This window comes from Tympanuchus pallidicinctus, unplaced genomic scaffold, assembly GCF_026119805.1.
Source record: "Tympanuchus pallidicinctus isolate F22 unplaced genomic scaffold, pur_lepc_1.0 scaffold30, whole genome shotgun sequence".
Classification (NCBI taxonomy): domain Eukaryota; kingdom Metazoa; phylum Chordata; class Aves; order Galliformes; family Phasianidae; genus Tympanuchus; species Tympanuchus pallidicinctus.
Genome location: NW_026294748.1, coordinates 6,150,400 through 6,164,654, shown reverse-complemented (window position 1 = coordinate 6,164,654; position 14,255 = coordinate 6,150,400). Strand labels below are relative to the sequence as shown.

Below are 14,255 nucleotides of genomic sequence, written 5' to 3'. Positions count from 1 at the left end.
CATACAATTCTAATTCCTAGGAATGCTGTGTGAATGTTTCACGAAGAATAAAGAATCAGGCAGTCGATGGGACACTGAAGTCTTTTCCAGAGACCGGAAAGATTGATGCCTCAAGATTCTTACAGTACTTCATACTTTCACTGGCAGAAGACTTGTTCAAAATGACTTTAAGGTGAAATGACAAAACAAGGGAAAGTTGGCAGAAGTTTCCCTTCTGTGGAATCCGAAGCAAGATTTGCACTTGGCCCAAAATTGTCCAATTAATTTGAAAACTCCTATTTCCTGCTCTTCCCTTTCTCTGCACTGACAGTAAGACTGAACTGGCCCATTAAAGACCTAAGAAAAGAAGCCCCACTCTGAGAATTCAACAAGTTACAACAATTTACAAATTACATCCCATTCACTGCTTTCCTTGAAACCTTTTACCCTGAGCCGGTATAAAAGGCTTACTTTGAGCCTAAGACAACCTAGGACCTTCCTCTTACAGGAGAAGCTTCATCTTTCTACAACTATAAGCGGCAACAATGAAAAATTAAGATTATTCCTCTGCTTGAAGCCCTACACCACTGTCCTGTTGAGGATGAAAAACTAAAGAATGAACCTCAGCAGTTCTCTTATAATTTAAGCTGAAAGCTTATGTCTACAGAAAAATTGGGCACCTCCAAAGAGAGACTCTGTGGGAAAGCACAATGCCACACTCCAAGGAGAGGGAGAGTTGGAAACAAGATCAGGTAAGGAAAGCATTACATCTCAGCTTCTTCCACAGAGCTGCAACAACAGTTATATTACAAGATAGGTCACAGAAGTGCACATGTGAAAATATCCCAAGATTTCTTTCCTTGACATCTCTAACATAACTCCTGTGACTTCAAGGGTTTCTTCAGTAGCAAGAAATGTGTGATGCTCAGAGACCAAAAGAAAAATCAGCATAAAATCCAGCAAGTTGATCTGGCCTACCACACTGAAACTCTGCTGTCCCTATTGCATTTGCTCAGTGACCTCAGCTACAACTGGCCATAAACAACTGCACCTGAATACAGCACTTTGGGTGACACACTGTAACACAAAACACTCAGCAACAGATCTAGGAGGTCAGTACTGTTAAAAACAACTGACTGATCACATTCCACATTCCTGTGAATCAGAAGTGTCAAGAAGCCTCAAGACTGTGAGCTCAGACTACAAGAAATGCTTATGTGCCATAAGCATACACCAAGCTCAACAGGACCAATGCATCTGCTTTGTCTGCTTTCCCACATACTCTGCTCCTCTGCTGCCCCTTGATGCAGTTTGATGTGATGACCCCAGCAAAAGGGATGCAGGTGCTTTGCCTGCATGCCCTGCTTACCCCTGACCATCAGTTGGTGACAGGAAAGTGCTCAAGCTGCACAGCCTGGAGCTGTTCATCCTCTAGCAACACTGCAGATAGGCTACATATGGGACAGGAAGAAAGGAACACTTCTTCCCATACATATTTGCTATTAGCAGTCAAAGCAAAACTAGAGAAGGTCACACCTCAAAGGGTTGCCTAAGCTAACCTTACAAGCTGTCTGGAAGACACTCTCACCCTGGAACGTAAAGGTTAAGCCCTTCTTACCCCAGTGGAGATGGGAAGAAGCCCTCCCCTCTGGACTAAGTTCCAGCCTGCAGGCAGGGTCTTTTAAGCCCCTTGCATAGTGTTCCCTACTGACTGCAGGCCAGCAGTGCATTCCATTTTGTGCAGCGTGGCTGAGGTTATGCAGATGCATCAGCAGGCAGGGCTGTCATGGGAAAACAGCCACACTGGGCAGCAGCTGACTGTCAGCACCATATGTGCATGGGGCAAAAGCAGACGCATACACATCACTTCTGCTATATTGGCTTTCGCAATCTGAATTGCAAGGAAACTTAGTCTAAATTTGGAGCGTGATTTCTGTGAGTGCAAGCTTCATCCTCTGCTTACTTTCCACCAGTGTCCTGAACACATCCTATACAAGCCTCGGAAAACTCCATCCCCAAGTCCTTCAATACAGAACAAAGCAAAGTAGCAGTGAGGGATGTTAGCTGAAGGAAGAGTGGAGAGAAAGCCTAGGGAAGGACTCCAGCATGTTCTGCACCAGTTCTCAGAAGCAGAGAGTTGAAACAAAGAGGCACAGCAGGCCAATAAGCAGATTTCCCCAGTTCTGAAGCAGGGAATGCAAGGTGAGATGGGATTTGCCAGTGTACTTCGGTATTGCTACACAGGGTGACTGAATGCAATGCTATATGACAAGCAGGAAGCAGAACAAAATTAGTATCTGTGTATTTGCTAATGAGGGAGTACAGTATAACTGCTTAATCACTGGTAAGAATCCCCTACACAAGAAAATGAGCTTCAAAACAGGATCAATTATTTTTCCCCCATAAATCAGGGTGTGTAACTGGCCAATGCCACACAGATTCTATAGTCCTGACGCCAGTGAGGACAACACGGAGGGAACATTGCCAAGCAGGTCAGCCTGGCAGAGAGGGCTGTCCACTGGGACAACAAAAGGCTGACACCTCTCCTGACTCAGCTTATTTTCTGACAAGAATGTCAGATTGCATGTCTGAAAGGGAGGTGATATGTCAGGAAACTCACATTAAATATGATGAAAAGAAATTACTAATTGGGTAAATCTTACAGAGAATCAACTGTGAATTAGGAACAGAAAACCTCAAAGGAATAAGAATTGGGAAGCAGAACAGAGAAATGAGGCAGATTCAGCCACTAGAGGAGCAGCCAACAGGGGCACAAAGAGCAAATAGTATTGGCATGTGTTTTAGCACAGCAGAGACATTGGAAACAAGGCAGAAACGAAAAGGAAGACTGATGAACTGATATTGAAACACTTTACCTGGTATCTGGAAGAAGATCAAAGCTAAACAATAACATGGGACAGCACAGAAATGAGTGTCAGGAAACTAGATCCAAAGCTGAGAAGTGCACACAAAGATGCAGAGCAGCCCCCTCCCCTCACTGCCAACAGCCATGCATGCTCACACCAGGTACATAGACAAAGCTGGCCCTGGCAAGGAACAGCCCCAGGAGCCACACAGCCCACCAGCACGGAGTGTGGGAAGCAGAGGACTACTGTGTGTTTGAAATGACACTCCAAAAACATCATTAACAGGCCTACCTCAGACCGAAGCATACAACAATAGCACCACATGACAATACTGGAGTGCCTAAAATACTCTGGCTGAGCCCAACCTGCAAAATCACACCACTAGACACCTATTTGCCTTTGCTCTTAGACGAGCATTGGTATTAGTAAAGGTCGTGTAGAGAAAACAAGACTCAAAAACTAGACCTCATCTTTCCAGCTCATTTCAGGAATTACTGTCTACCCATTTTTTTCAGGTCTTTCCAGCAAGGATCCCAAACAGTATCCCTGCTGGGAAAACTCCATTTCCTATATAGCTGCCACTCAGCATTACGAAGGGGTATAAAAATGTTTGTTTTTATAAGAGATCTCTGTACTCAGAAAGATACTTTAATGGAGAAATTTTCTGCAAGGAAAATGCCATAATACGGTTTTAGGTAACAGTACTTACTGAACTGACTTATCAAAACACTACCACCTTTATTTTCTGATAAGAAGTCATGTGGTGTTGATTTACAGAATAGAAACAAAATGAGTTACATTTTGGAAAGCTAATATGAGATTTGGTCCCAATGGACAAATGGACATTTACTTAACTGAGAATTATATGCTGATCTCTAGAAAGGTTGGGTGCTCTTGGGAAGATCATGAGCCCTCTGCAGCCCGCCTCCTGTAAGCTGGGAGCTGAGAGCATGCAGCTGCTGACGTCAATAGGGTAAATAATACCATGTACCAAAATCACCTGGGTATGCATTACCCTTTCAACTGAGCCTGCTGAGAGCTGTGCTGCAGGGCTCTCAGGAAAGCCCAGGTGTCTGCTTGCATGGAAAATACTGCACCAGATCCTACACATGTTCTCTAAAGCCTCCACTCCCTTAAAAAAATTAAGTAATTTCAGCTTCTCAGATTGTTTTGTTGAGTTTTTTTTGTTGTTGTTGTTTGTTTGTTTTTGAAAGTACAGTATAGCAGCATACAGCTTATTTGCTGAGTGGGTACTGTGACACCTGTGCCAAACAGCAAAAGCCCCAGCAGTCAGGAGGTTGCCTGCCCCATTCCAGCATGGGCTGTTCTGCTCGCAGTTAACAGTTTATGCATCAATCACTCAGCAAGGCCACGTGCTGCTGCTCTGCACAGTCAAGAGCTGAGAGCTTCTGCAGAACTGAGCAGGGCTCAGGGTAAACACTACAGGGCTGGCAGCAAGCGGCGTGCCCAGCTCGGAGCATATCAGTTGCTAGGTGTAGGGGTCTGCACTTTGCCCACAGTGTACAGAACCTGGCTTTAACCTCCCTGATAGCATTGTGCTATGAGCAAAGCAGGAGGACATTAATGATAATGCTGCTAATTAGTGGCCGAGCCCCATTAGCATCATGGTAGTTGCACAAAGGGCTGTTGGAGAGATTGATGAATTATGGCCAGGGATCAGGGAGCTGACATGAGCTGGGAGCATGGCCATACTCTGCTCCCTGCGCAAGACAATCCCTGGGGCCGTTGCCATGCCAACACATCTGCCCAGGCCACACTGCCTATAGGAAGCTGAGGGTAATTTAGCACAGAGCCAAGGAAGGTTCTGAAGCACTTTCCAGGCACTGAGCAAACTTTCTCAGGAAGGCAGAGAGAGCTCACAGAGCTCCTGATGGGGACAGACCAGCACATCCCCCTTTGCTGCCAAGAGCACTGGCATCAGCCCCACAGGCCTGGCCCAGTGGGGCCACTAGGCTGGAGACGACTCCAACACCTCTGGCTGTCATACACTCACTCTGGTGCCAAGCTGCAGTTCAATACACAAGGCCCTGACCTCCTCCCAGAGCCACAGTGAGCTGACCTTTGGTCCTTCTGGTTAACCTTGGTCCTTAACCTCAAGCCCCACAGACATACTTGTGGGCCCCAGCACTTCACCTTGCCCTATTGATGTTTATTCAAAGTAATCACATATTTGAAAACATGCCAAAGCTCTGACTCAGCACTGCCTGCCTAGAGATCAGATGTGTGTCAGCTCCTCAGGAAAGTGTATCCCAAACAGTTGACAACAGGCTGCTGCATTTAGTGCTCCTTGCAGGATGGATGCTGAGAGCCAGCACCCTGACAGCCCCTCACTGATGACCAGCAGTCCCAGCACCTGCCACAGAACAGAGAAAGCACCCACAAGGCTCCCACAGTACAGACAATAGGCAGCTAAGGTGCATCACCCCCAACTTGTAGCTGGGGGCTGAGACTTGAATACTAAAAAGCACACAGGGCACAAAATCCCCATGCATTTTTGCTATATTTTGAATATGTTGCATAGAGCCCTAGCATGAAATACCCAGATTTTTGTCTTTCCCTGGAGTACTCGTCCCAGAATACCAGTCTTTAAAAGGACTAACTTTTACATCAACAGTTTCTTAGAAGCCAAAAGAGCAATTTCTTTTTTTCCCCTTCAAAATAATTAACTGTAAATCTCCTAAAAATAAGCCTAGAAAAACTCAGGAGAAAGCAGCTCCTGGCAGCTTTATTGCATCTCTGCATGGCTCACTGTTCCCATCTGGTCACTGGGAATGAGGGAAACCCACATTATGAGCAGACAGACCTCCTGCACCACACAGAGCTCAGATAACCAGCTACAGAGCAGATCCCAGGTCAGCTGGCCTGTACTTAGCAGCTGCTTTTCACAGCATCCCTCACTTCTGAAATTAAATCACGCACCTGAACAAGGGCATCCTACCACTGCTCAACCTTCAGGGGGCAATTGTTGCCTGACCACAGGATTCCAGAAACCACATGTTAGGACAGAGCTAGCAGGTCTTCACAACGCCCAACAAAAAGGGTTTCTAAGGAGGGTGCTGAAGCACAGCACCAGGCCCAGGCTGGGGCTCCAGGAGCCACGTGTGCAGTGCAGCCACTGCTGCCTCTCCAAGCACAGGGTGTTGCCTTCACAGGGACTGTTCCTATGCAAAGGCTTTCCCAAAGCCAGCAAATGCTCTGGGACCTGGGTTGTGTTGGAATTCACCCAGCAATAGTGAATAGCGCGGAACACAGTTCACCAGCTCTCACAAAATAGTGTTTTTTTCAGGAGCGAAGGCAGCAGGTGAGGTATTAATGAACCAGCACCAATTCAGGTATACCTAAACAGAAAGAAAAGCAGGCACAACATTTCTTAAGAGGGGAGGCAGCTGATGCCAGCAGCATCTGACCTCCATCAGCCAACAGGCAGCTCAGGCACTGAGGACCAGCTGCTGCACTTGGTGTTCTGTACTGCCCTTCTCCCTGCTTCTAAAGTAGGCCTCAGCCTGTCATAGTTTCATGGTTTGTCATCAGTATTCCACATCATAACATCATGCAATGCACATGAAGTTACAGGGTTAATGCTGCAGTTCTGTGGACTGTTCATATTTGTCATGAACCAGGCCAAACCATGACACAACCTGACAGCAGGCAGAGATGAAACATCTGCTTGAAGGGATCTGTCCTGTCAGAGGGGATTTAGAAGACTGTACCTATGCGGTTTGCTGCCTGTAAACATAGAGAGGTACTTCTGTTTACTCCGAAAGGTGAAAGTGTTGCTTTAAAACAAAGTAACTCTCCCTTCTGTAACAAAAGAAAACATCCAAAAACTCAACTCTAACTTCAAGGGGTTTTAAAAATCTAGGCGGAAAACCAGATCACAAAGAAAAAAATCATTGTTGGCAGAAAACTTGCCAGTCTCAAAATGTATTCAAAATACCCAACAAGCAAGTCTGTGGGTGAGGCCAGCAGATTTCCAGGCCACCAGTGCTGCGCAGCAGTCTGATGCAGTTACGTGTTTCTGAGGGTTTCCCTGGAGAAGGTGCACCAATTCTCCCATCTAATCAAGAAGCACAGGTAGTGTCAGATGAGGGCAAGGAGACTTGTGTGCTGACACAGCTCTGAAGCAGTGATCCTGAGCTGCAGGCCAGGTGCTACACCTTTTTCCTCTCTGTAATAGTCTATAAGCACTGTCCTGCTTGCAGGGGAGTTGCAGGAGTCAACACTCAGGCAACTGAAAAGGAGAAGTTCTCCAGACTCCAGTATCCCAAATATATGGCTTAAAAGGCTCAAACTTCCCAGCCTTGGAAAGCAAGTTTCCTTCTGGCTTTGCCCCAGGCAGAGAAAAGTTTTAAATTTCTCAGTCATCATTGATTTCATTTTAAAACATTGTTTGCAGGAAACATCCATTCTCATGACACAGTTTGCTTTAACAGCAGATCCTTCACCCAGCGTTTGTTCAGTGAATGATGTCAGTGCCCATCAGCACAACCAACTGCATGCAGACGTGGCAGCTGCTAACAAACACGCCTCATTTCCTCTCTCTGCAGAGCAATGCATACCTACTTTCCTACCCAGGTAACAAATCAGCTAGTTACTAATAAGAATTTTCACCTAAGCTAAGTGATCATGGGGGCTGAAACATACCCTCTTAGAGGCAGAAAAAAAGCTCAGGCCCTCAAGCAGCAGAGTTCTGACTCCACTATGAGGTCAGGCCAAAGCTCTCATTTCAGTTTTCAAGGATGTCAGACTGTCTTTATAGAAGGACAGGGTCTGAAAATGGAGCTGTTCAAGAATGCCTGCCATTTTGTCCAAAAGTTCAGGTCAGCATCTCCTTTCACACACACTATGCAAACTGTGGGATAGAGACAGTTTTCTGTCAGGCATGGCTCACAATTGGGCTCACTCCTCTCTTCCCCTGCCTTTTCTGTTCAGACAATACTACACACAGGAGCTGGCTTCTACCTACATAGCTTTCTTAATAGAAGTGTCCTTCAAAGCATGTAGAAATCACAGCAGAGATAGGGTTGCTCTCCCTTGCACTTGCGCAAAAAGCGCAAGCGTAAACAAACACAACGGTGGGAGATTGACACAAGCCTGGCACATGGTAAACCTGCAGATACCTTTCCCAGGCTATGATTTTCCACAGAGAAATTCTTTTCTCCCTGAGAGAATGCAAAACCTGAGCATTTGCTCAACAAGTCTTATTGCCATAACGAATAAAAAAAACAACCATCTGAAGTGCTCTGCTCACTACTGTGAACTGAGCAGCTCATCACCTTCAAGACACTGCCCATTATCTTCTGCATTTGGAACCTATGTCTGAGAAAAGCCTTCATGTTCTCTGAGCAGACATTTGTGGAGGAGCTCTCTGCAAAGCAAAGGTCTGTGAGACATGGGCCGCAGCACACAGACGTACAGGTGCCCAACCTGAAACACACAGCACAACTTCCTCTCCCTCACCTCCTCCCTGCTCCAGGGATGCAGCAGTTTGCAAAGTTGTGGGGTGAAAAGCATGATACCTCACCAAGCACTGTGTTGCAGCAGTCTCTGCTGCCTGGCTTGGCATGCATCATCTGTTCTGCCAGGCCCTGCTGGAGGAAACAGAGGCAATGCAGGGCTGCACTGCAGCAAGAAAAGCTTTTCAGAGTTTAAATCCTACACCAGCACTCCCACAGCTCTGGGAGTAACATCCACTGGAGCAGAGCTTGCTATTTCTTTAATTGCTTTAAGAACATCCCTTTTGCCCTTCCTCCAAACTTCCAAGGCATGTCATGGCTGTTCTACACCAACCTGTACATGTAGAAAACAACACAGGGCATAGTCTGAGAAGCTCTAGGGCTTCTCTGTACAGCAGAACACTTACTCGAGCATAGATTGGAAGGGGAGCTCTGGGTTCTGACAGAAAGCTGAATCAAAGTCCCTGCACCAATGGGTAACATGAGGCTATCTTTGCAAGGGAAGATAACGCACCCTGCTGCTACAGGTACTCACACCAGATAACTGAAAGAAGCAGGAAGAGCAGCAATACAGGGAGTGTGAAAGCTAAAGGGATCTGTGCTGGGTACAGGTTTTGTGCAAAGAGATGTTGCTTCATTGGAATGAGGACTGCTCACAGCCTTCAATAAAACAGCAGTCCTATTAAGCCAGATATATTTGTGCTGTGAGACAGCCTGGACAGTGCACTGCACTGCTGCAGAGTTACCAGAAGCTGGCATTTCCGCCGACTTCGGACAAGTCCTAGGTCTGTCCCTACCCAGCCAAGGCAGGCCATCCCTGCTTCGGGGCTTCCTCAGTGCCAAAGAGCATCAAAGTTGAGCATGGAACAAGACCCAGTATTCCTGCTGCAGCCTCCAAAGCAGCTGGTTTACATATCAGCACACCACAGTGACTGTGGCAAGGGCTCAGCCCAGTCACTCATTGCTTGTGCAGTGCTGTCCCCTTCCAAAATAGATGGCATCTGCCACCCTGCTGACACTGGAGCAGATGTTTGTTAGCAAAGCCAGAACTTGGGAGGTTGGAACAGGAAGGATGATGAGCTCAGGTAGAAAGAAGCAACAACAGCAGGGGCAGGCAGACTCTGGAAAAAGCAGAGATCTTTTTCTTGCCAGCTTCCCCAGTGAAGAGCCAGAAAGAAAATAATGGATATTTATAAGCAAACCTGTCTCTAAGGCAGCAGCTTCCGAAGCCTAATAATAGAGTTTGGACTTGTTTATTGTGTGATTCAGATGGCACTGCAAAAAATTGCTGGAAAGCTCCTGCCTGTCCCCAGAGCATATTCCTGAGAAACTGTGAGTCAAGAACAATCTGAGTCCATCTGCAGCGACTCCACACCAGCAGATTGCCAATGGGTTCTGCCAGTGGCGGTGCATCACAGCAGCAGACTTGCTGGAACAAACAGCACCATGGAAAACAAGCATGAGAGTCTGCTCCCAGCATCCATTCCCTGTCCTAAAGCAAAAGGGTAAGAAATCAAGGATCCAAATAACTACATCTCTTGCTTCGACCCTTCAGTTTCTCACATCTGCAGCAGTAGACAAATTCAGAAACGCATGGTCCAAAGTGCTGTGACATGCAGGCAAGGACTGCACCTGCTAAGCAGAGACATAATGTCAGATGTGGAAAGTGACTTGCCCCAAAAATCAAGGTGGAAACCCAAGTCTCCAGATTGCCACTGTTGTGCCTTGACCACTGGGCTAGGCTCAAACCAAACATGATGTAGATAACTGCTCATGAACTCATCACAAAACCCACATGTTGAAAGTGCTGCTTCCCTAGCCAAGATGGAGGGGAGGACTAAAAACAGGAAAGGGCAAAGCAGCTTCCTGGTTTGAACCAGGGAGAAACAGCACTGGGCTTCGCAGCATCTGGATGGTGTGTTCTGATGCAGAGGTATGGCAACAACCAGATGTCCACTAGCTATTCCACTTAGTTACTTATAAACTAAAACTAATTATTTTACTTATTCATAAAATAAGTAAATCAGCACTGAAGGGAATGAGACTGTCACCTATCAGACCAGGGTAATGATATTCTAGCACAAGGTGGCTGAATCATTACTCTTACACTAAGAATGCACATGATAGAAAAACCAAGGATGAGAACACAAGTGTTTGGAATAGGCAGGCAGCTCAGTCTAAAAAGTTGGAAAAATATGTGCTCTTCAGCAGGGAGTTGTAACATATTTCCCCTTTTCTGTGCCAGAATTAGAGTGCTCAGCCAATATAGAATTAAATGGACCTGGACAAAGCAGCTTCCTGAGGAGCATAATTAGCTGGTGGCTTGGAGTGCTCTCTAATTCAATTATCAGCACTATTTATCAGAGCCAGCTGAGATCTACATTTGCACTTGTTGACGTCAATGTGAGACTCACAGCAGGTCCCAGAAGCCTCCAGTTCTGTAGGAGTGAATTGAACTGCTGGGGTCATTTATTTTCAAAGAACAAGAGCTGTAAGGTGGGTTTTTTTTTTTTTTTTTTTTTTTTGTTTGCTTGTTTGTTGTTTTGTTTTTTAAATGCTCCTTGCTTTGCAGTCTCCAAGCTGCAAGCCTGAAATCTTTTGCAGCCCAGTTCAAAGCGATGATCTTCTGTTCTCTCCACCCTTTTACCCTTTTTATTTTCAGTACTCTTACACTTCCTAGGCAACAGAGGGCACTTCCAGTTCATCGTAGGGAAGCAGATGCCAGATTTAAGAACCATGTCATTCTACTGAGTTGGGAAGCTACACTCAGAGACACACGCAGCCTGGCTCACTGCATGAAGTTCCTGGCGCACTTTCACCACCTCTACCCACAGAGGTTTGTGCCACTCTCTGGGAAGACCTCTCCCCACAGATGCACTGACTCTGTGATTCTATGATTCTATCCCAATGTTGGAAATGACCTATAAGATCATCTAGTCCAACCCTCTTCTCATTACCATTGCTACCACAATCTACTAAATCATATCTCGCAGCACCTCATCCAGACACCTCTTGAACACTGCCAGGGACAGCAACCCCACCACCTCCCTGGGCAGCCATTCCAGTGCCTGATCACTCTCTGAGATACATTTTTCCTTATGTCTAACCTAAAACTCCTCTGGCGCAATGAGATCCTTCCAACTCATCAGTTTCCAACACCTAACACACTGCTACAACTGTGCACCACTGCCTGTAGCTAAGCTACCCAGATCCATCAACTTTTCAAGTTTAAGAGACTGCACTACTTAGATCTGTTACTCCCAAATAAAATGAAACAAGAACACAAAAGTGGTTTTGCTCATATTTCCATACATTCTACACCATGATAACTACCAGCAAGTTTATGAACTACAGAAGTACTTGTTGCATCCCTGAGACAGACTCAGGACATCACTGACATAAAGCTTGCAGTTGGATGGGGAAGGGCAGTAGCAACTCCGCAGACTCAGTATGCACAGGCTGGTCTGAGGACGGACACGAGACAATGAAGGACTGAATAGCAACAAGGGAGACAGCTGCAGCCACAGAGACAACCAGGAGCACCTGCTGTACAAGTGAAGATTTCCACTCAAGCACAATAGCTGATGACTGGACCTGTGGAGTGAAACAGTCACTTGTATCCCATTGAATTGCTAGGCAGATCTGTAATGGTCACTAGCTCGCTCATTTGACAGCTACCAGTCTACTGCAAAACATGCCACATCCCCTTCTGAGAACTGCTTGAGCCCCATCATCTTATGCAAGTTATAATTCAATCACACACAAGGAAAAAAAAAAAAAAGAAGCCAACAATGCCATCTTATTTTAGAAATGCTATGACGCATTCAGAGCAGAGGAGCTCAACAGACCAATTGGGAACACGTGCCATGGGAAAAATCTTCATACACATGTTCCAGCAAAATTCCATGAGAAGTTCCATTGTTTTGAATGCAAAACAATACAAAGATATTTATCTGCCACGGCGATTATAAAACTGAAGGTCCTTACACACGTTCACTGTCAGACTACCACAAACAAGAGGGAAACCACCGAGCTTTAAGTCCAAACGGGGCACTGAGCACACAGAAAGTACAGGAGCCCTGGCTGCAGCCCTGCCCCTCTGGCCTCTTGCAGCACTGCACTCAAGCTGCCCCACCTGTGCTGACCAGAGAGAGCAGGGCTGGGAGCTCTGGAGGGACTCAGCAGGATAAGAATCAGCCCAGCTGCTATGGCAACCTCCTTCAATGGAGAAGGCACCACACCTCTCCTCTGCTCCAGCTGTAAGGTATTGATAAGGAACTGCATGAGGAATTTCCATGCAGCAAAAATGCAGAAGAGGAGGAGGCTGACAAAGGACACCAGGACCAAACAGCTGCCTGCCTCATCTTCTCCAGGGACATGCTCTGCAAATCCTCTTCTATCCCAGCCTCCCACTAATGCAACATTATCTTTTGTTAAGGAGGTCACAGCAACCACAACAGCAACCAACCCTTCCTTCCCCACCACTCTTTGTTCTCAATTCTTGCTGACTGCTTACCCAGAGAATACATCCCTTCCCCATTCCCACTGTTCTGCCCTTTCATATCATTGTTTCCCCAGTCAGAATGCTCTGCAGTTTGAGCATCTGTGACTCCTAACAACAAGCTGCTGCTCCGTAGTGAGATTCTACTTTTTGCTACAACAAGCTGACCTATTACTCAAAGTGACTGTACAGGTTTCCACTTCTTAGCTTGGAAAGAAATTGCCAGCAGGAAATACTTGAACAACAAGCACAGCAGCCATGGACACGAAACAAAGGGAAAAAGCTGCTTACCCTCAGAAGGCCTCAAGTACACAGGGATCTCCAGCAAGATCCCCTCTCCTATACTGCCAACCCTTAAATGAGGGCTGGGAAGGGGTGCATCCCAGCTCCATCACTTCCATCAGTACACTGCATGCACCTGAGCTCCTCTGGGTTGGCCCTGCCTTCCCACCAGGTTTTCCATCACTGTTTCAGGACATGACTTGCATTTCCACTACAAGTGTGTACAGATCACCATTTCCTCTACAGGTTTTTGTAACTGACTCTGACCAACTAGGTCACAGCCAACATCCATCAAATATCATAAGCCATTCTAACAGTCAGATTTGCCCAACAACAGGTTCTGCAATACAGAACTCAATCCTGCTCTAAGGAAGCCTCGAAAGCAAGAAGAGGCTGAAACTCATGAAACCAGGAAATTCTACTCCAAATTAATTCTAATTGTGGAGAAGAAAGAGATACAACACAAAACCACACAGTGTTAATAGAAGATGATTATCATTCTGGAGTGATGGTGTACATATACACACCATGTCTGCAGAAACAGAAAATGGACTAAAAAGAGCAAGAGTTCACAGACACTTCAACAAAGACTGTACTCCAGATGATAGCTTGATCTTCTCAGCAGCAAAGCTTTTTAAAATTTCTCTGCTTCCATTTGTTTTTAGTGTAGTTTTTAAACAGGAGGAAGCCAACCCTGCCTCCCAATATTACACACTATGTATTTGTTGCAAGCTTTGAAGGATGAGAACTGACAAATTCCAGTTCAACTATCATTTATTTGGACTCTTAATTCATGATACTTAAAATCCTGAACAATAAGGAGTGCCAGCTCCGCTCTGCATGCTTGCCACTTTCTCAGTGCAATTAGCACAATCAGTCAGTAAATTACACATGGGGGCTTTAATCACTGTACTGTTGTGACACATGTCACTTGCCACGGCAATTTCCTGCAATCAGAGCCACTTAAAGAGGGTCCATGTTGAAATTAATCAGACAAATGAAAAGCAGCAAGAAAAAACCCAAACCTCAGCAGCATGAAGATTTTTTAGTAACATCAAAAACATGTAACTGGAATTAAGTCAAGTTCAAGAATTGAGATTACAAGTTCAGGTTTAGAGTAGTAGGGGTCCTCAATGGAGTGAGTTATTA

General features: G+C 45.8%; 2 protein-coding genes across 4 annotated transcripts in view; one reads left to right on the top strand and one right to left on the bottom strand.

The window, feature by feature from the left end:
* The window catches only part of SIK2 (salt inducible kinase 2), a 49,487-nt gene extending 45,478 nt beyond the window's left edge, over nt 1–4,009 (top strand). For 2 of the 3 annotated variants that reach the window (XM_052697386.1, XM_052697389.1), the window contains one exon: nt 21–4,009. In XM_052697386.1, coding sequence (XP_052553346.1) covers nt 21–176 — 156 coding nt within the window. In that variant the 3' untranslated portion in view covers nt 177–4,009. The remainder of the gene's footprint in view (nt 1–20) is intronic. The other variant, XM_052697388.1, reaches the window with a different exon arrangement.
* PKNOX2 (PBX/knotted 1 homeobox 2) overlaps nt 1–14,255 on the bottom strand; it is a 138,205-nt gene that overhangs the window by 39,705 nt on the left and 84,245 nt on the right. The gene's annotated exons all lie outside the window — the stretch shown is intronic.